The 25,645-nt window shown below is 46.7% G+C and overlaps 1 protein-coding gene across 1 annotated transcript; it reads right to left on the bottom strand.

Annotated features, from left to right (window-relative positions):
• Positions 1–111: 111 nt before the first annotated feature.
• Positions 112–25,173, bottom strand: C8H8orf74 (chromosome 8 C8orf74 homolog). The gene is made up of 4 exons (XM_041765322.1): positions 25,126–25,173; positions 23,360–23,552; positions 2,361–2,764; positions 112–348 (listed from the first exon to the last, which is right to left on the bottom strand). The coding sequence occupies exons 1-4, from the start codon at positions 25,171–25,173 to the stop codon at positions 112–114; spliced, it is 882 nt and encodes a 293-aa protein (XP_041621256.1).
• Between the last annotated feature and the right edge of the window lie 472 nt (positions 25,174–25,645).

The raw sequence follows: 25,645 nt of genomic DNA, 5'->3' as shown, positions 1-25,645 counted from the left end.
TCACTAGACATCTCTGATCTACTAGGTGCTGACTGCATCACATAATACTTTCATGATTGCCAACGGCTTTTCCTCAATCAGAGTTTTCTGTCAGTGGGCACCAGGGGTTCTCTACTTCTTTGCTTTTGCTTTCTTTCCTTTATTTGCTTTGTGGAGCTTAAGGGATTCATCTTGGCCTGGCTGGCCAGTGATTGAGAGTGGGGAATGGATAGGAGCCTTGAGGTTCAGAGTCTTCTTCTGTAGTTTCAGATCCAAAATATCAAAAGTTATCTGTATCTCATACTGCAGCAGCTCCTTCAGGCATTCTATCTGAATGTGAATGGCCTCACTGATGAGATTTTCCAACTCCTGGAAGAAACAGAGCATGGCTGGTGATTAGGGCTCTGGGGAAAGCTGAGGCCATCTGCAGATAGGGTCCCTCCCTGGGATCCAGTTCTGAACATATCAGCATCTTTTTCTGTGTTCTAGAATCTTCCATTTCTCCCACCAGCTCTCTTGGCTACCTTTCTCCACCCTACTCTGTGCTTTGAGGGGATGACTGATAAGGGCTGCCTCAACTGGCTACCTTGACTTCTGGCTTTAGGTTGAGTTCAGCCAATGGGAAGCATGAGCTGGGAAGAGAGTGAAGTCTCTCGTGTCACTCCGGATCTGCTCTGGGTTGGCCATGGCTCTGATCCTTTACCTACAGTCACACCTCCATACCCCACAGTCCTCTCCCACAGTTCTTATTTTAGGTTCCATTGACTTTCTTTCCTTCCCCCTTCAGGCCTTCCCCCCTAAGTCCTTGGGGAGGATTGTACTCCAAGAGGATGCATCATATTGATCCTATGGTTTTCAGTGTCTCTAGTTCAGGCACATGACTAGGAGCACACAGTGGAGGAGACTCTAGTCCATGAGCTTCACCAGGCAGGGACCAGCAGCAAAGTAATGGGGGGCTGGCAGGTGAGCTGGGAGGGGCAGGGAAGGACAGCTGTGCAGAGAAGAGGGTGGGGAGGGAAGGCAGCCCTTCCCCTTCTGTGGCCCATTCACACATTCTAGAGTAAGGTTTCTCAGGGTGGAGAGAGGCTGTTGCTTGAGTTCTTTTGGGTCCTTCCTTGCTGGACATCTTAATGCTCTAAGATTTCAGGGCAGCCAATGTGCTATTTCTCTGGGAGACTTGACTTAACCTTAGGAGAATATAATTTGTTCTGTGATTTTAATTTCTCTTTAGATTTATTCTCCATATTTTTTATATATTTAAAGGAATAGGGCCACTCACTCCTTGGCTGACAATTTAGAAACCCTTTTGGAACATATAGGCCCTGTGTCTCTACCTCCACTCCAGCCCCAAACCCCCCAACAGATGCACACAGTTGTGTATACACATATGCACACACTTGTCTCTTGTGTTCACAGATGGTGTGGCAGTGGTGATACAAGTGCCTGAGTCTAGTTTAAAAAATGAATTTGGACTCTATCAGGCCCTTAAGAGTTTGGCTGCCCTGGGGACATGCTAATTACCATTTAGCAAAGAGCTAGTCATTGAGACTCTGGATCCTGGAGCCTCAGTGGTCTTAAGACTAGTCAAGGGGGCAGCCCGATTTCTTAGATCCATGCTAGACTTTCCTAGGTTCTCTCTGACTCACCAGCCCCACTCCTTTGCTTACCTCATGATATCATCCACCTTGGGCTATCCCCATTGTCTGCACCTTCCTTCATCAACTTCCCCCACCCCCAGGCCTTGATGGATGAAGGGCCCTGAGAGAATCTGTGGTTCAGAGCCTAGAGTCTTCTTTTTGTGGAATCTGTCACTGATGAATGTTGCAGTGGAAAGAACTTGGACTTTGGGGCCAGCTAGGCTTCAGTTCAAATGTAAACTCTACCACTTTTTTTTTTTTTTTTTTTTTTTTTTTTTTAATTAACTTTTATTGGTGTTTAATTTACCAACATACAGAAAAACACCCAGTGCTCATCCCGTCAAGTGTCCACCTCAGTGCCCGTCACCCATTCCCCTCCAACACCCGCCCTCCTCCCCTTCCACCACCCCTAGTTCGTTTCCCCGAGTTAGGAGTCTTTATGTTCTGTCTCCCTTCCTGATATTTCCCAACTTGATAGCTTGGTGACCTTGGGTGAGTTAATGAAATTCTCTGAGCCTCACTCGTCTCATTACTGAAATGGGGACATGAATTATACCTCTCAGAAATGTTTTGTGAAACATGCACGCAAACCCTGTGGTCCCTGCTCAGTTGACTGTCCCCTTCTCCTCCATCCCACGTATGCAGAAAATGGGGTCCTTCCCAGCCTTGATGTTTTCTTGGTAGGGATGGGCATTTATATGTGGCAGGTGAGCATCCTCTCACCTCTCACAGGCACAGCCTTACCTCTCTCTTCAGAACCCGGCTGGGCTGCTCAGGCACCTCTGAGAACTTTCTCTGTAGCTTGTGATCCTTTTCCATGTGCAGTGCCTCCTTCAGGAGCAGCATATCGGTGCGTTTCTGCACCTCTGCCATACTGAGCTCTGCCACCTGCTGCTCCAGCTGCCAGATATCCCTGTCCATGCCCTCGGCCAGAGGGAGGGGCTGGGGTGGCGCACACACTTCCAGGTGTGTGACGGTCAGGTTGACTTCCTGGTCCTGGCCCAGGACATACTGGTAGAGTTTGTAGTGGCGGATGAAGGTGTTGTGGAAGTAGTCACAGAGGGCCAGCAGGTGGGTGGTGTTGAACTGCCCCTGGTAATCTCTGAGCTTATTCCCCAGAATTGTCACAGCCTCAGTGATGGAGCAGCCTGTGGGCACAGAGGGGCCAGACATTGAGTGTGAACTGAGGTAAAGCTGCATCAACAGCTGATCAATACAGGTGCTGAGCCCAGGCCCTATGACACCAGAGCCCACATCCTACCAGCTATTCTATATTACCATTTAGTAGTTCTTAAAAGCTATGGAGTGTATCATGTTCCACTTTTGCCTTGGCTTCTAGGAAGCTCAGTCCCAATTTTATGTAGTAACTTACATTTATCTCATTTTTTATAGGATTATCCCACTCCTTACCTATATTTTGACTTAACTCTCATCTTAAAGGTTTACCTCAGCTGTGATTTATATTGTTTTCACTTCAAACCCTTTGGAAAGGAGATGAAGATGTAAAAAAAGGGATTCTAGTAAGTGTGGAGCATGAGATAACTTAGAGAAACAGATGTTCAGGAAGCCATTATCCTGGAGATGTGTGTCATAGAGCTAGACATATATTATTTCTACCATGCAAACTGTCTTCTCCCATCTCCTCCCATTCACTCCTTTTACCCACAACTCCAACAAAAGCTTGGGGTTGTGCTGTGGTCAAGGAGGCAGGACTCTTCTCAGCATATGATTGAGTTTTACCACAGGGGGTGGTTCAGTAAAGGGTGATGGCTAAATGATGTGTGTGCCTTAGTGGATAGACATCAGGCAAAGAGAGAGGTTAGACGAAGGACAAAGAAAGAACATGCCCTGGTGTAAGGAGACCTGGGTTCTCACACAGACACCATCCCTGAAGTGCACTGTAAACTCAATCAAGTGTCTCTTGCTCCCTGACTTAGTATCTACATCTGTGGAATGAGAACTTGGGCCAGATGACCACCAAGTCACATGTTTTGGGGATTACACAGTTTTATCTATTTAAGATAGAGACCAAGCACTGGATGCAGGAAGCCTGGCTTTCCTCCTGGAGTGGAGGCCCGAGCTGAATCTAGGTCCCCTTCCTTGTCTCTCTTGTATGATCCCCCCATGGGACCCTGGTAGAGTCTCCCACCTTCCCAGCCAGAGGGGTCCATGCTCCATAAGGAGGGATAATATCAGTTTACAAACGTAGTTGTTTGTAAACTCTTCCACCCTCCCATTCCCATTGTATGTTCATTTTGGCTCCTCACTCTTGGCTCTGTGTGGGAATATTTACCTTAAATCTCCCCAGAGTACTGAGATGACAAGGCATCATAATCTTAGAAAAGTTGTAGTAGATGGAGCACTACTTCACTTTGAGCCTCGTTATAATATGTGGGAAAGTGTCACTTGGATTTAGACTTCAGCCCCTCCTTGAAGAGGCACTTCTCCACTGTGCAGAATTGAAGGTTAGTGGGCTATGTTTTCCTTTTTTTTCAAGGCCAATCAGGTGGCTCAGAGCCCCAAGAGAATGCTTCTGTTTCAGAGTGGTGTAGAGGGAGGGTTTGGAGGCTTGGGACAGCTCCTTTCTAACTATGACACTTCGACCTTCATTCCCACAGATGTAAAATGGGGAATAATTATATTTAGTTGCTAGGATTGTTATAGGATCGAATGGGATGATATGTCCAAGTGCCTTGCACAAAGCCTGCTACAAGGTAGTAATAAATAAATACTATAGGATGAATTTAAAAAAAAAATGCTGTAGGGAAAGAAGAGTTTGTTCCTGCCCCGTGAGAAAAGTCTTTCCTGGCCACATCTCTATTTCCTTCCATCCATCTCTCTATCTATTCATCCACCCACCCATCCACCCATCCACCCATCCACCCACCTGTCCACCTATCCATCCAAACACTCATCCACCCATTCATCCAAGATTAATTTGTCAACTGTTACTGAGTGCCTATTAATTAATTACTAGGCACTATGCTAGATCTGGCAATACTACGATAAACAGATCCCTGCCTTCAAGGTGTTCACAGGAGAGACACACAAGTAAATGTTACAGTACATGTGTAAAAAGAAACAGAATCAGGTGAAGAGGAATGTACAGTTGAGGATAGGGAATCCCCCTGAGAAGATAATACATGAGCTACATCTGAGAGGCTTAATGGGACTGAGCCAGTAAAGAGGGAGGCACTTCTTGGGTATAGCCTGAGTGAGAGCATTGAGGCAAGAAGCTGCATGGCATGGGTGGAGAACAAGACTGGGTTTGTTGTTGTTGGCACTCAAAGATGGAGGCAGAATATGGCAAGTGTTGAGTGGAGAAGTAGGTGGAAGACAGACGGGAGGGCCTTGAATGCTGTATTCAGAAGCCAGGAGTCTGCACTGTAGGCAGTGCAGGGTCTGCACTGTGTTGTAGGCAGGTTGTACACATGGCTATGCTTGCCTTGAACTTGATCCCACTGATGGTCACGTGGTGCTGGTGCATGGTGTGGCCCTATGCAGATGGGAGTTGCTGTGGCCTGAGAATGCTAGGTCAACAGGTGTGGGCAGGAGCAGGTCTGAGTGGCAGGACTGATCGTCAGATGTGGAGTGTAGTAGCAACCTACATGACTCCCAGGTGCTTACTGTAGGACACTCGAAGAGTGGTGGGGCCACTAATAGAATATGATACAGGTAGGACACTCATTTCTGACATGACCACTGCCCTCAGAGAGCATCCAGTTTGTAGAAGAGGTGACAATTACACAAATGCTCAGTCCTCAGCACAAGGCTTTGTGCTCAGTAGGGCCGATGGGTAGCTAGTGAGTAAATGGACACATTCTGATGTTAAGTGCATGATGGAACTATTCATTTAACCATCCAACAGGTGTTAGGGGCCTTCCAGGTGTCAAGAGCTCTTTGGTTCCAGGGAGGCCATGAAGGGCTAAGGAGAAAACACACAGAGCATAACTCTGCTCAGGGCTATACAGGCTGAGTGGGCACAGAATAGAAACAAGTGACTTTGTCAGGGAAGCCAAGGAGCAACTGTCTGAGGAGACAATGAAAGAGATGAGATGAACAGTGTCAGAAGAGTCACTGGGCAAAGAGAAGAAGGAACGAGTAAAGCAGGCAAGGGTGACATCATGTGCAAAGGCCCTGTGGATGGAGAAAGCATGGCCCATTTGAGGAACCAAAAGGCTGGAGGTGAGGGGTTGGCAAGCTAGAAATCAGCTGGTGAGAGATGAGATTGAGTTCTAGATGAGGTTGGGAGGTGGGCAGTGGCCTGGTGGTGCTGGGCCTCCTAAGCCCCTATGGGAGGAATTTGGTCTTCGGCCTGAGTGGTGTTAAAACAATGACCCTTTCACAACATGAGTCAGATCATGGTCTTCCTCTGTGTAAAACCTGCCTTCCCCCCCGCCCCTCTGCTCCTGCCTGGCATGCCGACATCCCTCTATTTTTCCACCATACCCTGTATACCCTTGTGCCAGGACTTGGTCTAGGATGCCCCCTTGCTGGCCATGGACATACTCTTACTCCCAGGGGGTGCCACCTTCTCACAGACACCTCCCGAACCACCCCCTCCCACCCCCTCCTGCCCATAATTTAGTTATTTACTGTAAGAAGTAAAAGTCGAAAGTTAAGTTTACTGAAAATAATTTTAAAAAATTAATTTTGTAAACTTTTTCCATTAAAGAAGTGGCAATTTTGAATGACATTTTAAGATTTAATTGCATTCCCCCTCTGGGAAAAATCAGTGAGGGTGACAAAACATGAGAGACTCCTAACTCTGGGAAATGAATAAGGGGTAGTGGAAGGGGAGGTGGGCGGGGGGATGGGGTGACTGGGTGACTGGCACTGAGGGGGACACTTGACAGGATGAGCATTGGGTGTTATGCTATATGTTGGCAAATCGAACTCCAATAAAAAATACACACACAAAAATAAATAAATAAAGATTTAATTGCATTGCTATTATCATTATGTACCTATATAAATTGCTTCTTTGATTATGTAATTTGACAATTACAGTTTACATAATAAATAAAATACATTAAAATTATTTAGAATTACAGGTGTAACATTAAGTTGGATGTTGATAGCTTTTTATTTAAAAAATTTTATTTTATTTTATTTTATTTTTTTTTTTTTTAACTTTTATTGGTGTTTAATTTACCAACATACAGAAAAACACCCAGTGCTCATCCCGTCAAGTGTCCACCTCAGTGAGGCAGCCTGGGTGGCTCAGCGGTTTAGCGCCTGCCTTCGGCCCAGGGAGTGATCCTGGAGACCTGGGATCGAGACCCACATCAGGCTCCCTGCATGGAGCCTGCTTCTCTCTCTGCCTGTGTCTCTGCCTCTTTCTCTGTGTCTCTCCTAAATAAATAAATAAAATATTTTAAAAAATTTTAAAGATTATTACTGAGAGAGAGCATGTGTGCGTGTGTGTGTGTGTGTGTGCGCGTGTGTGTGCATGGTGGGGGTGGGGCGGGCAGAGGGATGGCAGGTAGGGGCTTGTGTGGGGATCAGGACTGGATCAGGATGCTGGGGAGCCGGGAGCCATGGAGGGCTTCCTACAAAGAGAACATTGGAGCCCAGAGTGGAAGAACAGAGATTGGCAGGAGATGGTGGAAAAGGGCACTCCCAGAGAAGGGACTGCAGGGATATAGGCTGGAAGTGGGGTACAGTGTGGCCATGTACATAATCCACATGGCTCAGAGCTGGAGTCTGTGGGACTCACCTGAGGGAACAAAAGGGCTTGGTGTCTTCAGTTTGCAAAGGGGAAGCTTGTGTATGTCATGTGAGAGAGCTAGACTTCAAAACACAAGTTGGGCTCTTTAACCATTACCCACGGACCCCAAGGAAATCCAAGGATGGGCCTTGGGACTGATTGACACCTGAAATTACATCCAGAATTTCACATGACTCCCCACCCCCCCATGGGGAGTGTGTGCATAGAAAGAATCATCACAATTCTGGAAGGAAATACAGAACTCTGACCGAGAGCTGCAGAGACACTCAGAGTTCTTAAGCCGAGAAGGGAGGGGTCAGATGGGCATTTCAGAGAAATGGTGGTGGTGTGTGGAGGACGGCAGGGATGATCAGTAAAGGAATCTCAGAGTATGGGGGACCAGGGTGAGGTCATTGATTTCTGGTGATCAAAGCTAGACCATAGGTTGGTGTAGGGGCGATTGTGTGTGAAACTCGTGAGGCGAATCATTTCATCTTCTCTGGGCTCCGTGGAGCTGAATGAACATAGTGGCAAGTGCCCTGTCCTTCCTCCAGCCTGGCCTGGCATAGCACAGGGCTGGGATCACCTGCATCCTCCAGATGTGGGCAGCCACAACTGCCTGGTTTGTCAAGGCCAGCCCTTGGTCTTCTAGATTCGGCTTCTGGTGGCATATGCACAGAGCCCAGGTTTGAATCGAGAAGTCTGAGGGCCCAGTCATGCTGAGTGACCTCAGCAAATGTTGGCAAGTGCTCCCAGCTGCCTGTCATCCTGGCAGGTGCTCTGTTATGGGCATGAGCTGTGGCCTTAGCCTCAGGGTCATAAAGCCCAAGGATGGACTTCATCCAGGGTCACCGGAGAAGGAGTGCCTGGGTTGGATTCTAACTTCCAGGCCCAAGACTCTTTTGACCAGCTCTGGTTTTCAGCAAAGATCATCCCAAGCTGGCTCGTGAGACACACTTTCTTGGCCCTCAGACCATTGTGTATTTGCTGCAGGTTGAGAAGGTTCCAATGACTCAGAAAGCCGAGGATTAAGTCTCAGAGAGAAGCCTCTGGCTGCCGGGGGGACAGATCTGTACGTGCAGGTTGCTCTTCAATAACAGGGAGTGGCCTTCATTTGCATTGGCTGCTGGGAACTTCCTGAAGACGGTCCCCAAACCCCCGGAGCCCAGCACCTGCACGAACGCAGGAATGGAGGAGGGCCACGAGGAGGGAGAGAGCGGGGGTGGGGTGACAACACCAGATGCTCCAGAGTCAGAGCAAAAAGGCACTGGGCTTGGACAAGACACTCTGGCTTCCTGCCTCCCGCTGCCCCTCCTATGCGGGGTCAGGGGCTGGGTGAGAGCAGGGGAGATGTGCCATGTCCCGGAAGGGCTGGGAACAGTGAAGAGGTGCTGCTCCTCCTGGGTGGGAGTGAGGGGGAGGATCCAGGTGCCACCAGGGCCCCCTGACAAACCAGTTTGGTTGCCCCTGCCTTGGCGTGAAGGGGAGGAACCAAGTCAGGCTGCAGCCTGGCTGGCTTGACTTCCTAGCACCTGCCAGGGCTGGCCTGGGCTGGTAGGAAGCAGACAGAAGCATAGGACCCTTGTCTTCACCACCATCCTGCATCCCAAACGCTGTCCCCTGCCCATCTTTCTGCTCAGGGTAAGGTTCTGCCAAACTCATATACACCAAGGTGCTGACGATAGGGACAGCTCAGAACACAGGGTGTGCTTGCCTTCAGGCAGCAGAGGATTCTTGTTTGGGGTGCTCCCACTGGGCCCCACGTGCCCTGGGTCATCTCAGGCTCCACCCAACCCCTCCTAGCTCTGTGAGGCAGGTGTAGGCATTTTACCCATGACAGAAACTGAGGCTCAAGGAGTCCAGGGATTTGCTTAAGGACACATAGGTGGCAGTATGGGGAAGCCAGAACTCAAACCCCAACCTGACCCAACCATCCACTTCCAGGTAGCTGTGGGTTCTCTCTGTAGACTCTTGGAGGTGGACATTGGAAGGGGCCACCAATCCAGTTGGTCATGGTTTTCCAAAGGATGTTCTGCAATTGGTATCACATAGAAATGAATGTTCTGTAGCCAGAGACTTTGAAGATATATTGAATCAAAAGAAATCAAACAGAGCCCTTAGTATGCCAGTGGGCTCGGCGAATGGCCAAAAAGGGTTGAGCGTATGCAATATTTCTCAAATTTATTTGAGGCAAATAGTTTCTCAGACCAAGAAGCATATTTCGGCAACTATTGAACTAGTCTAATCCTCTCACACTAGAGATGGGAAACTGAGGCCCCTTTCTGCCTCTGTGAAGCTGACTGCTCTAGATACCTCATGCAAGTGGAATCCTAAGGTACGTGGCCTTTTGTGGCTGGCTTATGTCATTTAGTGTAATGTCCTCAAAAGTCATCCAGAATTTCCCCTCTTTGTCAGGCTGAGTAATATTTCATTTTGTGCATACATCTCATTTTGTTTATCTGTTCATCTGCTGACAGACTTGTTAACCCATATGAATGGGTTGCTTCTGCCTTTTGGCTATTGTGAACAATGCCGCCACGAACATGGATGTACACTTATCTGTTCAAATCCCTGTTTTCAGTTCTTGGGGGGTTTATACCCAGAAGTGGCATTGCTAAGTCACATGGCAATGCTATGTTTAATTTTTGGAGGAAACTCCCTACTAGTCTCCTGCCCACTAGGTGTTTTGTTTTTGATTTTAAGATAAACCAGTAACCACATTAAAGAAAAAAAATCTACCCCAATAGCAGAATTATGAAGATTTTGTTGGTCTTTTAAAGATTTCCTGTGTTCACTATCCTGGGACTCAAATGGCAAAGACAGGGCCACATATTTTAGATTGTCATTGGCTTTCGCCGAAGCTCTTCTCTTTGCCCAAAATGTTCCCCTCATCCGCTTAGCACATGCACCCCCTCATTGTTCCTCACCCCTATTCCTTGAGAAGTTTTTTTTCATTGAAAAGGAAGTGTTTTTAATTTGCTTAAGTTTTTATTTTAATTCCAGTTAGTTAATACACAGTGTTCTATTATTTCAGGTGTACAATATAGTGATTCAACACTTCCATACAACACCTAGTTCTCATCACAAGGGCCCTCCTTAATCCCTATCATCTATTTCACCCAACTCCCAACCTACCACCTCATGGTAACCACCAGTTTGTTCTTTATAGTTAAACTATATGCAAACTTAAGAAGTTTGCATGCCTGATGCTAAAGAGTTTTGGCAGGAAGAACAGATGATCTTCTGGGGCCAGAAGATCTCAAGGTTAATGACATTTACTGTGTGATAATTTGCAAGTTACCAAACCTCTCTGAACCTCAGATGCATCATTGTGAAATAGGTACAGAGTACCCAACCACCTGCAATTGCTGTGAACATTAGAGAGGTGTTCTGTGAGTGTAGCTCAGTGCATAGGGACAGCTGAGTGGATGTCCCATCTTCTCCAGCCTAGCATGCCTTGGCCATGTTTGCAGAATAGCTGAGTAAGTGGCGTCTATTAGCTGATTCATGGAGGAGGCTTTGGAGAACAGAACAGAAGTCTTCAGGCAGAAGGCTCAAAGAGACCCGTTTCAGTTCAGCAGCAGGAAGAACTTTCTAGAAACAAGAGATTTATTAGCGGAGCAGTCTAGTCTTGAGGAGTGAGCAGGCATTTGGCTGGTGAGAGGATTATCAAATAATATGTGTGTGGTGGTTTAGTGGGGTTTGAATCAGGTGATCTCTTGGGTCCCTCTTTGATTCTAACAAGTTATGATGATTTCCAACAGGCTGACAATCTTCCATAGCCACATCTAAGGACGCTGTGGGTGCTTCATGGCCAGCTTTGCAGCCATCTCAAGTTTAGCAAAGAGGGTCCTGACTTTGGATCTTCATCATCATCCTGTCCTCATTCCTGAGTTACAAATGACTAAGTAATCCCACGGTCTTAGGGACACGGGACTGTACCTAGACTAAAAATAAGCTATTTCATACTCATGTATTATCCCCTTTGATGTTGGGGGACTCCAAGACTGACCAGCATGTCCAGCTGACCCAGGAAAGGACAGGGGAAGTTAGACCAGGGAAGGACAGGGGAAGTTAGAGGCAGAGCATGAGGTCACTCTAAAGGGCCAGAGGTCAGGTTTGAAGGCAGTGGTACCACCTGCCCACACACAGGTGGCACATCTAGGCCAGAACACATTAGCCAAAGGACACAGCTCCTCTTCTCAGTCAGGTCTGTGCCACCCACCACATTGGAGCCATCCTGCTGGGGGTCAGGATCCCAGGCACAGGCTGTAACTCCAGGTGACCTAGTTAGGAGCCCTGCCTCCAGGTGTTCCACACCTGGTTCTTCCAGGGACTCAGCTCTTCCTGCATGCCAGCAGTCTCATTCCACTCGCTGTGGGTGCTTTCCCAGGCTTCATGCCTCTCAGACTCTCAGGTGCTCTGTGTACAGATCCCTTTGGTCAAGATGGAAGGTCACATGGCAGGGCATGTGCCCTGCTGTCAGACAGACCTGGGTTCAAATCCCAACTCCATCTACTGGAGATGTGACCTGGGCCAAGTTCCTTCAACTCTGGACCTCAATTCCTTCATCATTAAAATAATGACTATGATGCAAGATCACAGTGAGGATTATAGATGCTACGTGCGAAAATACCAGAATCACAGAGTCCTCACTGAACCTCCCTCTGCAGGATGTGTGTTCTTTGGGGAAGGTTGGGGAAGGTTTCTATGGCACAGTCTTGGTTTCTAGCCTACTAACTGGCACAGTCTCATCTGGAGAGTGGTGACTCAGTGTTACAAGCTGAATTAACATAGTGTCCCCCATAATTCATATGTTGAAGATCTAACCTCCTGTCCTTCTGGATGGGACTGTACTTGGAAATGGAGTCTTTAAAGAGATAATTTAGGTTAAATGAGGTCATGTGGGGGCCTAATCCAATATGACTGGTGTCCTTACAAAAAGAGGAAATTAGGACAAAGACACGCAAGAAAGGCTGTGTGAGGTGCACAGGGAGAAGGTGGCTGTCTGCAAGCCAAGGAGGGAGGCCTCAGAAGAAACCAACCCTGCTGATACCTCCATCTTGGGACTTCTTGTCTCTGGAACTGAGAGAAAATAAATGTCTGCTGTTGAAACTGCCCAGTCTGTGGTACTTTATGATGGCTTCAGCAGACTGATGCACTCACAGAGGTATCTCTGAGATTGCAATTGCCCATTTGCCCCAAGAAGTGCTCTCTCAAGATTTCAATCAATGGCCTTTGTGGAAGCTTCCACTCTCCAGCAACAAAGAAGTTGTAGTCAAATTTCCCTCCTCAGGGTTTAGTGGGAGAGGCATTGGACTCAGGCCTCCCTGGAGAAGGCTGCTGGAGAAGCTACTTTCCAAGAATAGTGATGGTACATTTTCTCTTGCTTGGGCTGGTCCTGAATTGCTGGTGGCTCCCTGATGTGGGGTGGGGTACTCAGGGGCTGGTGGAGTAAACCCTGGGCAAGGCCATTAGTGTTCTGGCAGGGAAAACTGGCACAGGGTAGCTTGGGGGGAAGTAATTGCCTCCTGGCAGCCCCAGGCTGCTGGGGGACAGATAGTGTGGTTGCGTTTTATCCCATGGCTGCCTAGATGACATTTTCTGGCAAATCAGGAGTGGCCATGGATAGAACTACAAATACAGTGCCATGACCCACTGGGCACTCACCTGATTAGCACATCATGCCTTCACCAACTGATCATCAAGGCCCACTTCCTCACAGCCCCAGGATATGTGGCCAAGCCAGAAGAAAAGATGTTCTTCTAGCCCACATGTCTAGGGAAAGCATCAGACACAAAGCCTGGGGCAAGAGAGGCTGTTCCCCTCCCACCCCTCACCTGCTGCAATGAGCCAGTCAGAGACAGGATGCACAGGGCCTTCTGGGTACCCTAAATCTCTGCCACTCCCAGATGTGAAGTTGGAGACCTCAGGGTTCCCATATGCCCTAACACCTCTCTCTTCTCCTCTCCCAGACCCTCAACAGGGTGTGCAAAATCTGCCCACTTCCTGCAATTTCCACCAGGACAGAGCTGGCAGCTTATTGTTTCTCTGTGCTGTGTCTGGTGACTCCACTCCAGGCTCTATGAAGATAGCAGGATGGGATCTGCCCCGGGCTTCCTGCAGGCTGGCAGAAGGGGTGAGGTCGACAGGACTCTCATCTGGCCTGGGGTTGAGACCAGAATATCCTGGTGAACCATTTGCCAGGACAGAATCAGCTTATGTTTTTGAATAAAGGGCAACTCTTTCCCTCCTGGTATAAAGGCCTGATTGGGCCAGGAGATAAGCTGGGCTGGCAGCTGTCCTGTCAAAGCTCTGAATCACTGTTATATAAACATGAGCCTCCTTAAATACCATCTGCCAGCTTTGTTATCTAGTATGCAAACAGAACTCAACCATCTCTAGCCCCAGATTAACAGCAACAACAACAACAACAACAACAACAACAGCAACAAGAAATCCCTGGAGAAGCTCCCTTCTAAGAAGACCAACAGTCCACCTATGGACACTAGCCCTGAAACAGAAGCTTGCATGTGAGCTGGCCAACCAGTGGGATCCCGCTGTCTGCATCCTGCACCCCACCACCTGTGATAGGTGGGATGTGTACCCCGGAGCAGGGGCAGGGTGGTCTGTGAGATGGGAAGGGCTACAACTCTTTTGGGACCTGACCTGCGGTCTTGCCAGCTCTTCCTGCCCAGATCCTCTAACAAGGGTAGGAATACCTGCCTTCTCCCTTGTGCTGTTGGGCAATGGCACTTCCTCACATGTATGCCCAGGGCAGGTCATGGGCGTGGGGTGGCTCCATGAGGGGCCAGGCTCAAAGTTGTCTGGACCTCCATTCTGCTGTCCTGTGATTTGAATACATCTGCAGTCTTGCCTACAAAGTGAGGGAAAGACAAGAAATTGTGCAGATGGTGAGCCCTCTGAAGGGCAGCACACAGCAGCTTATAGTCCTGGACTGCCAACACCTTCCGTTCATCCCACCTTACTTCCATGTGTGCAGGGGAGCTAACATTTGTTAAACATTTACTATGTGCCTGTCACCACACTGTACATTTTGCAGGCCCTGTCTCATTTAATCCTCCCAGCTGCACTAGGAATTGGAACTATTATGCCCACTATTTTAGAGCTGAAGAAATGAAGGTGCAGAGAGGTACAGTAACATTTCTGAGCTCACGCAGTAATTAGAGGAGGTAGGATTTGAACCCAAATCTTCTGACTGCAGAATTTGGTGCTAAACGCTCTGCTATGCTGCCTCTAACATCACATGGATGTGTAACACTCAACGAAGTCACCCTAATCTTCTCTCTGTATATAGGACCTATCATTTCCAGGAGCACCAAGAATCAATTCATCCATCCATCCATTCCTTCATTCATTTTCTTCATGCAGCCCTACTGTATGCTACATGCTGTGCTTGGCAGGGGGGTACAAACAGTGGGAGAAAAATGGAAATTAAGGATCTAGATTCTCTTGTTGTCTAACCATGGCACTTTGGGGGAAGAGTTTCCTTCTCTGAATAGAGAAGGAAAGGGGGCACTCACATGGACATAGGGTTTGAGAAACATGAAAAAGACAGCCACTGCTAGCGGTGGGTGGGTGGGGGAGTGCTTGCATGCATGTGGGTGCCCAGAGAGGATGCAGGTCCAGAAACCCAGTTGTGAAGTACAGAGGGCCTTGGGAAGGTGCACCATGGCTGGAAGAGAGTGGGCCAAACCTGGGCCTGACGTGGGAGGCTCTGAGGTTGGCTCTGGGTGGCAAAGTCTGGGGACCTAGAGGATGAGCGGATGGCATAGGGTATGGGAGTGTGAGAAGACCCTGGGCTCTGAGATCAGTGCAGGGGGGCATTTCAGAGGTGGTAGGCAGCATAAGTGGACAGGGTCTTGGCAGGGGCAAGATGAACAGAAAGAACATTTGGAAACACCCTCCAGCAGGTGGAGCTGATGTCAGGTGCCCCTTTGTCACTGGACACTGGATCAGTTAGCCCCCACTAGGATTGGGCCCCAGGTAAGGAGAGGAGTTTAACCCAGAGCTGGTAGGTACAGGAAGGAGCAAAGGGTACATGAGCCTGTGGTCTAGACCTGGGTAGTGTGTCTCAGGCAATACCAGGTGGGAGAGAAAGAGAAGATCAAGGTTGGGTCAGGAACGGGGTAGAATGGAAACAGAACTAAGTAAGCAAAGTCAGGGGCTTGGGAACAAAGCCAAGAGGAACAAACCAGGCACCCTCAATGAACAGTGCTGAAGCGCTGCCTCCTACTGTAGAGGTAAGACCTACATTTGTGGATGGACAGTGGAGACCACGGGAGTGCCTGGAATCCCTGAAGAACTGGGCCAGCCAACTGCACCTTCACAGGGTTTCCCACGTACCAGTCACTGTGCCACGTGCTTTACCTAAATGAACTCATCTATCCTGAACGATCTCAGGAAGTTGGTGCCATTCCTGTCCTCGTACTAAGAGTGATCTGAAGCACAGAGAGGTTAAGGGACTCTCACAAGGTCATACAGCAGGAAATGGCAGAACCAGGACTTGACCAGAGCTCCAGGAATGCTGAGGACCAGTCTAGCCAGAGACTGGGGTCGACTGTAGAGTGAGGAGGAAAAGCCTAGGGAAGAAGGAGGCTTCAGATGAAATTCTATCCCCTATCTCAGGGTACTCATGAACTTGGTCATGCTCTTGCAAGTGCCCCTGTACTAGATTTCTGGAAAGCAGCGTGGGCATGGCTGCCATGGAGATGCCATCTGGGCCGGCCTGACCATCTTCAGGAGCAACAGGCATCATCCTGAATAGCACCCTGGGGGGCCCAAGGTCAGCAGGACCTTGCTCAGGTTCTAGTGTGGCTCTATATGCATGGGTGCTCTCACTGTACCCCCATTGTATACTCTCTGCAAACCACAGCCAGCCTGGTATTGCTCTCAAGAGTCAGCTCTCACAAGTCAGTTACCTGGGGGTGGAGCGAGGAACAATCTTGTCTGCCTCTTTCTTCCATCCCCACTTCCCAGACAAGTCTGCCAATTTCCTTTAGCTCCTGGGCCTGCCTCTGGCTTTAGTGCCAGCCCCGTTGCTCTCAGCTCATTGTCCTGCCCCACTCCCTGTGTTGCAGAGTCAGCTGGGTTAGTGCTGGCATCTAAAGAGAAAGGCCTCGGATGGTCTCTGCTGCCCTTGGAGGGAGCTGAAGCTGCTTGTGTACATTTGGAGGCTGATCCCTACTGGGCACTGCCTCAAAGTGCATGCAGCCACATCTGATCATGCCATCTCTGAGTCACATCACTCTCTCAAGTCTCAAGTGTGTGAGGTCCCCTCCTAAGAATAATAGCTAGCTCTCGCTGGGTACTTACTAGGCACCAAATACCATGCTATGTACTTTACATATGTTACCTCATTTAATCCTTAAAGTAATCCCATGGAGTGAGTGCTCTTGCTTTTTCCATTTTCTAGATGTGTAACCAGAGGCTCAGAGGTGATGTGACTTGCCCAGAACCATACATACAGTAAGGGACCGAACTAGGATTGGAACGTTCCCTTTGAATGTTGAGCCTCCTGTTGAATTCTGTCTTCAGTGAGTCAAATTTCAGACATGAGGGGCCCACCCAAGAGCTTGTTCCTACTCAGTGTTTGTACCGACTATATTTCTCAAATTTTGAGATGATTTAAAGGTAAGAGGAAGAATTTGTAAGCTGGAGAAGCCAGGATCAAGATTTAAAAGATGTCAGGAGGAAAGAAAGATTGGGCCAACACTGACAAGATGGAATCAGTGGGGATGATTGTAAAGTCTTGTGTGTATGCTCAAAATTGCCATTGCACAAGGGTAGGATGGGAAAAATGATTCCCATGTGAGATTGCCTGCTCAGTATAAATCAATGTGACTTTGATGTTGATAAAGTATATGCACCCATAGGCTATATAAATAGGAGCATCATCAACAGGACAGAGAAAGTGATAAAATCCCTGATCACTTCACTGATCAAATTGCAGCCTGTTTCATGTTTTGATTTGGATGACATACTTTAAGAATGCTACTGACAAACACAGTATGCCCAGAGAAGGGCAACAAGAAAGAGGGCAGTGGTGGGGAGATAGAGGAAGAGGGTCTATGGAAATGATGCCATACTGAGAATGACAAAAGGAACTGGGGATGTCTAGTCTAAATGCAAAGTCATGATAGTCAAATTATATAAATCTCATGAAATATCTGTGGGGCCCGCATTCTGGTTCTAGAGGATAGACTTTAAGCATTCTAGTAAAAAGTACAGAAGGCAGTTACAGCTAGGTATAAATAGGAACTTCCAAATAACAGGCATGGTTGTACAAAGGAAGAATTGCCTTGGAAGGAGGGAGCACCCTGTTGCTTGGAGGGTGTTGGCGGAGGCTGGAAGAACCTTGTTGGCTGGTTGAAGGAGCTCCCTGCAGTAGAGGAAATTAAGTTTCTAGATCACTCAGATCTGGGTCATCTTCCAACTACAAAGTTTTAGAAGTCCACAAAGTATAGGTTGGCTGTGCTGGCAAGTTATGTGATAACCAGAAATGCTGAAAACTCCAGTATGATCTAATCTCTGGGGTTTGAAGTTGGGTTTGCATCATCATTGACTGTTTTTCACGGGCTCAGCCTGTGGAAGACTCTGATGGAAACTTGAAAGAGCCCGAGTTCCCACCTGCTTGGGGCTGACATTCTTTTTCCCGCTCGTCAGTGTTTGTTCTGGCCATGAGCCACTGCAGAGCTCAGCCCATAGGGCTGAACTCTGGTACCTGTGCATTGCTGTGAGCAGCAGGGAGCGGGACCCAGAGGGATGCCAGGAAAGCCCCAGGGGTGAGTGCTGGCTTGGGCAGGGGGGCTGAGGCTAGGCTAGGATAAAGTTTCCCAAGTATCTCTGAAGCCAGCTCAGGAGCAATGCCATATCTGGCTCAAGACTTCAGAGTTGGATCACTGGTTTGGAGGAGAGAAGTGGAAGGGCACACGAGCAGTGTAAGAAATAAAAAGAGGCTGATCCATGAGTACATAAAATGTGAGATTCGGTGCCAGCCACTAAGTGGCTTGAAGCAGAGTGATGGGGATTTTATTTGTGTCTGAAGAAAATCACTGTGCAGCAGTTCAGTGAAAGGATGTAAAAGTACAAGATTTGAAAGCAGAAAGAGGTGGGTTAGAAATGGTGGTAGACAAGTTGCTAGTGAAAAGTTGTGAGATTAGGGAGGGACATTGAGGTACTACTGATAGGATTGGTTGTTGAGCTCTGGGTGCATAAGGAATGAGGACATTATATATGAGGGACAAGGCACTGTGTATTCTATTTGCTTAGCAGCTGTTGGAGACCTTGGTCAGAATTCCAGAGGAGGACCCCAAATGTGTCACATGTTTAAAAAAATGTACTTAAACACTTCAAAATAAGGAAATAAAGAAAAGTTTCAAAAAGAGTACATAATCAAGGCAGTATGGTATTGGCAAAAGAATAGACAAATGAATGGGACAGACAGAGAACCCAGAAATAGACCCACACTAATATGGGTGACTGGCCTTTGACAGAGGAGCAAAGGCAATACAATGGAGCCAAGATATTCTTTTCAACAAATGGTTTTGGAACAGCTGGACATCCACATGCAAAAAAATGGGATCTAGATACAGACCTCACACCCTTCATAATAATTAAATGAAATGGATCACAGATTTAAATCTAAAATAATTAAACTTCTAGAAGACAGCATATAAAAAAACCTGGATCACCTTGGGTTTGGTGATGAGTTTTTAGACGCAATAAAAAGACATGGCCCATGAAAGAAGAACTGATAATTTGGACTTCTTTAAAATTTAAAATTTCTGTTCTGTAAAAGACATTGTTGGGAAAATGAGAAGACAAGCCACAGACTGGGAGAAAATATTTGCAAAAGACACACTTGATAAGGGACTGTTATCCAACAGAGTCCAAGAACTCTTAACATTCGACAAAAATAAAACACCCTTCTTGAAAAATGGGTAAAAATCCTAACAGACACCTCACCAAAGACCTCTCTCTTTCTCTCTCTCTCTCTCTCTCTCTTTATATATATATATATATATGCATATATATGTATATATATATATAATTAGCAAATGAAAAGATGATCCACATCATATATCTTCAGGAAAATGCAAGATACCACTACATATCTATTAGAATGGCCAAAATCCAGAACACTGACAACACCAAATGCTGGTGAGGATGGGGAGCAATAGGAAATTTCATTCATTGCTGGTGAGAATGGAAAATGGCACAGCTACTTTGGAAGACAGTTTGGCAGTCTCCAACAACACTAAACATATTCTTATGATCAAGCAATCTCATTACTTGTTTTTTATGCAAAGGAGTTGAAAACTTATGTTCACATAAAAACCTACACACAGATATTTATTGCAGCTTTTAATTGCCAAAATGTGCAAGCAACCAAGATACCCTTCAGTAGGAGAATGGATACATAAACTGATTTATCCAGACAATGCAATATTATTCAGTGCTAAAAAGAAATGGACTGTCAAACCATGTAAAGACATGAAGGAAATTTAAATGTGTGTTACTAAGTGAAAGACGCCAATATGAAAAGACTGGTATGGTTTCAACTATATGACATTCTGGAAAAGGTAAAAGTATGGAGATGGTAAAAAGTCGTGGTTGAGGGGTTGGTGGAGAAGGAGGAATGAATAGATGGATCTCAGAGTATTTCTAGGGCAGTGAAACTACTCTTTGTGATACTTTAATGGTGGATACATGACATTATACATTTATTGAAATCTGTAGAATGCACAATGAACCCTAATATAAACTATGAACTTTGAGTTATAATGATGTATCAATTTAAATTAATCAATTGTGACAAATGTCCTCCTCTGGTGAGGTATGTTGGTAGTGGAGGAGGTTGTGCATGTGTGGGGCAGGGTTTCTGTGGGAAATCTGTATCTTCTGCTCCATTTTGTGTGAGCCCAAATCTATGCAAAGAAATACTCTACTAAAAAAATAGCTAACGAAACCATTAAACTCCTACAAGAGAACAATAGGAAACCTCCCTGATATTGGTCATGACCATGATTTTTTGGATATAGCACCTAAAGTACAAGCAACAAAAGCAAAAAGTCCAAGTGGGAATACATCAGAATAAAAAGCTTCTGCACAGAAAAAGAAATTATCAAGAAAATGAAAAGGCATCTTACAAAATAGGAGAAAATATTTGCAGAGCACATATTCTGATAAGGTGTTAATATAAAGAACTCATACAACTCAATAGCAAAACCCCAAATAATCTAATCAAGATGGGCAATGGACCTAAATAGACAATTTCCTAGAGAAGATATTCAGGTGCCCAACAAGTCCATGAAAACAGCCTCCATATAACTCATCACCAGGGAAATGTAAGTCAAAACCACAATGAGATACCACCTCACACCTGTTAGAATGGCTGGTATCAAAAAGACAAGAAATAAACTTGGCGAGTATGTGGAGAAAAGGGAACCTTCATGTGATGTCGGTGGGAATGCAAACTGGTGCAGCCACTGTGGAGAACAGTCTGGACGCTCCTCAAAAAATTAAAAATAGAACTATCATACGATCCAGAAATTCCACTTCTAGGCATACATGCAAAGGAAATGAAATCGCTGTCTTGAAGAGGTATCTGTACCCACTTGTTCGCTCCAGCATTATTCACAGCAGTCCAGCCAAGACAGGTAAACAACCTATGGTCCATAGAAGGATGAATGGATAAAAGAACTATATTTTTTAGCCATAAAAATATTACTCATCCATAAAAAAGGAAACTACTTTTTGCAACAGCATGGATAAACCATAAGGGCATCAAGACATATACTGTATGATCTCACATGTGGAATTAAAAAAAAAAAACTGAACTCATGGAAATGCAACAGACTGGTAGTTGCCAGAGGTGGGTAGGCAAAATGGATGAAGGTGTTCAAATAGTACACACTTCCAGTTATGAGATAAACAAGTCCTGGTGTTAATGTATAGCACGGTGACAACTGTGTTGTATATTTGAAAGCTGGTAAAAGAGTAGATCTTAAAAGTTCTCACCACAAGAAAAAAATTGTAACTATGTGAGGTGATGGATGTTAACTAAACTTACTTTGGTAATCATTTTGCAGTATATACATATATCACATTATTATGTTGCATACCTTAAACTTACACAATGTTATATGTCAATTATATCTCAATAAAACTGGAAAAACAGTGCAAAGAAAATTTTCCCTAACTACTTAAAGAATAAACAGCCCACAGGATGCCCTATCATCTCAGCTTGCCTTCAGATATGTTACCTAACAGAGGGCATTCATAACCACAGTCATCAGAACTGGGAGCTCACCCCTGACGCACCACTACTGCTTAATCTCTAGACCTCATTCAAGTCTTCCCAGTTGTCCCTTATATACATCCTTCATAGCAAAAAAGACTCAAACTGAGGCCATGTGTCATGTTTGTGGCCACATCTTCTCAGTGTCTTTCAGTTTAAAACAACTCCTCTGTCTTACCTTGGCTCTCAGGTCCTTAATGATTTTGAGGGACTTTGTTCAGTGCCATTAATTTAATACTTTCTTGTGATTAGGTCAGGTTCTGAGTTTTTGCTAGAACCATCACTGAAGGATGCTGTGTTCTCCTTTTGCGCTCTACCAGGTGGAACGTGATTCTCCATATGTACTTTTACTGATGACGTTGACTTGGGTCATTGGATGGAGGAGATGTCTGCCAGGCTCCCTCACACAGAAGTATTCTTTTCTCCTTCACGATCAGTAAGAATGTTGTGGGAAGGGAGTATGCAAATACCCAGCTTCTCATCAAGCATTCACCTACTGGTTTTAGCACTTATTGATGATCCTTGGCTGAATATTACTATAATGGTAGCCAAAGAGGGGCTGTTCCATATTTTTGTTTAACAAGTGAATCTGCAGGTGGATGGGTGTGGTTATATTCTCTTGTGCCATGGAATCACAGGGAGAGATGCTCTTCCTCTTATGAAGCCAGGGCAGGGGTGGGAGAGATGCTCCCTCTATAGACTCACTTGACTGCCTTTGCCCCATCCCTGCCAGCAACCTGATACCTGTAAAGGATTCCTCCAAGATATTCAGCAGATCAAAACCTGATACGTGGTGGTTTATGTATACAATGGAGTATTACTCAGCCATTAGAAATGACAAATACCCACCATTTGCTTCGACGTGGATGGAACTGGAGGGTATTATGCTGAGTGAAAGAAGTCAATTGGAGAAGGACAAACATTATATGGTCTCATTCGTTTGGGGAATATAAATAAGAGTGAAAGGGAATAGAGGGGAAGGGAGAAGAAATAGGTAGGATATCAGAAAGGGAGACAGAACATGGAAGACTCCTAACTCTGGGAAACGAACTAGGGGTGGTAGAAGGGGAGGAGGGCTCGGGATGGGGGTGACTGGGTGGCGGGCACTGAGGGGGGCACTTGATGGGATGAGCACTGGGTGTTATTCTCTATGTTGGCAAATTGAACGCCAATAAAAAATAAATTTATAAAAAAAACCCTGATACGTGGAACAGTTTTCAGTCTTTCAGGAATGCAATGGGGAGTCAACGAAGGGATTTAAACAAAGGAGTGACATGTTTATGTCGAGTAAAAACAAAACTAAACAAAACAAAAATTATTTTCACTAAAATAAAATCTGACTCCACTCTGACCCTACTTTCAGGCAGCTGCTCCAGAGTTATTGATCTGATAGTGAAAGTCATACTAAAGTGTAAATGACTGACCAAGAGACAAACACCCAGGCTGCTGTGTGAACAGCTTGGAGTAGTGGAAAATTTTCAGCCAGTGAGATGAATATAAAGCCTCAGCAAGAACATTCAGTTTGCTTCACTTCTCAGAAACCTAGACAGAAACCTGTTTATGAGCATGTGAGGATGCTAAATGTCAGAGAAAGAAAGAAAGGGGCTTCTAGCTCCTCAGAGGACTCCTGAGGCTGCAGACTGCAGGGGGGATCCTATGCCCCCCATTCCCCAGCAAGCCTCGCTGGTTCCTGCCGCAGATGCCCTATACCTTTGGTTTCCTTGAGCAGCTCTTCGGTGAACTTGACCACCTCGGCCACTTCCACCCACGGGAAGCCTTTGCCCACGGCAAAAATGATGCTTTCATAGAGGGTATCCAGCAGAATGCTTCGGCGGGAATCTCTCACTTCATCAAACTCCTCCCAGTTCAACAGTCTCCGTAGGTGCTCCCTACCTTTTGGTTTCTGCAGGGCATGATATGAGGGATGGAGAATGAGATTGAGGAATCAAGATGCCATCCTCACTGGGCAAACCACTGGGGTCTTCCCAGAGCTTCCCATCGTCCTGAAGAGTGACCAGGATCATGGGTATGCTTGGGCAGAATTATGCCTTCCCTTTCTGGAAATGTACTCTTCTTTCTAGCACCACTGCTTCTGAGAGTTCTCATGCTAGCCACTGGAGCTTCAGGTTTATATGACTCCAGCAGGCTTCAAGTCCTGACTATGGTCCCTCTTTCCTCTTCCCTAAAAAAATTTGACTTCCCTCTGAATCTATTCTTAACTAGTTGCCCCAGAGTTATTAAGCTGATAATGAAATTCATACTAAAGTGTAAATGACTACAAAGAGGCTTGGTGAGGCTATGCTCTCGGAGAAGAAATATGTCTTACTTGTTGAAAATTCAGGCACCTTAGCAGACCAGAGGGGTACACTTGATCAGAGTCCTATATATAAGAACCGAATTCACTTGAGAGTTTGGTCCTTCCAGAAAGGTTCTTATAGATTGTCAACAGATGTAGGAGAAGCAAGTGCCTTTTAAGGAGGGGCTAATATAAGGTGGGCAGAAGTGGATACCCACCACAAATGGGAGTGTTGCTTCTCTGGGGTAAGAGGAGGCTTTGGCTGGGGGAACTCCTGTAGGGGAATTGATGGCAGAACTGCTTCCTGGGGGAGGTCCAGGGCCCTGTCCTCATCCTGCAGAGACTCCTCTCTCACCATCTGACCCAAGCAGCCCTTCCCTGCAGTGCTCACAGATCTCCAGGTTGGTGTCTGATGGGACAACTGGTTGAGAGATCTGGAGCAACTGGTGGAAACAGGTCCCAGTGTGGGGAAGGAGACCCCACCAGGAAAGCCTCGCCTGGTGCCCACCCTCCCATCAACTCGTGGCTGCAGGCCAGAAGCGGACCCGTGCACATAGTTACATGGGGTCCTCTTGCCTGAGCTCTATAGCAATGCCCTGACACCCCTCTGAGGACAGCCCTGTTCTGAAAGGAGCTTGCCCAAGCTCTAGGCCCTACTGTTGGGTCTTGATTACTCCACAGACACCTCTTTTGTTCATGCCTTTCAGCCCAGAACTGGCTCTTAGAAAACAACAAAATCTGCCCCCTCCCTGCCTTAAAGCAACAACCTCCCTCCCCACTCCCCACAACCTCACACTCACAACCGTATACATTGGCATACAACCCCAAAGGGCTCACAGGGCCTTGAGGCTCTTTAGTGAGGGGTGGCACCCCATGGTGACCAGCCCCAGGGACCTCCCTGGCCCTCCTCAGAATGGAGGCAGGAACAAAGCCTCTGTGCCAGACTCTGTTTCTGTAGGCTGGGAAAACAACCTCCGAGCTCCAAATGCTGATAAACCTTTGGCCTGGCATTCCAGCTGGCACACACCCATTGTGGGCCTCACAGGAGGTGTGCTGGGGAAGGAGTCATGTCCAAGGTGTCTTTCTGGAGGAAGCACCATCGAGGGGCCACTTCTCACACACACCTCACTATTATACCAATCAGAACAAATTCCTTTTAAAAGCCATGTTTTCTCTTCACCTGAAATTGGAAGACTTTTTTTACTCCCTGGGGTGTTAAGAGTGCCATGGCCACTGCATCCAGTTGCTAGGAGACCCAGCCAGGACTGACTCAGAGTTTCTGGGACTCTGGGGGTGAGTGTGCCAGCTTTGTGAGGTCATGAAGGCCTGCTTCAAGGTGGCTTTTTCCAGGCTTTTTCCCCCTGGCCCCTCCTCTTCAGCTGGCCTCTGGGTCTCATCTCCTACATCTGCTCCAGGGGCCTTCATCCCTTTCCAATGTCCAACCTTTCTTTCACAGGAAGTGAGCCTTCTCATACTTTCCTGAGAACATTCACAAATGTCCCCCATCCTACATCCTTTAACCTGAGCTTCACTTCTCTCCTTCCTTTCACGGTCAAGGATTTGTCTCTATGAAAAGTTGGCCTCCATTTGCTGTCTTCATGTCCTTATGGACCTTTTCTCCCACCAAGATCTGGTTTCATCCCATTTCTTCACTGGCCAGTAGCATCCATGACTCCTGCATCCTGACTTCACTTTGGGGT

Source organism: Vulpes lagopus, chromosome 8 (genome assembly GCF_018345385.1).
Source record: "Vulpes lagopus strain Blue_001 chromosome 8, ASM1834538v1, whole genome shotgun sequence".
NCBI classification, from domain to species: domain Eukaryota; kingdom Metazoa; phylum Chordata; class Mammalia; order Carnivora; family Canidae; genus Vulpes; species Vulpes lagopus.
This window is presented reverse-complemented; position numbering and strand designations above follow the sequence as displayed.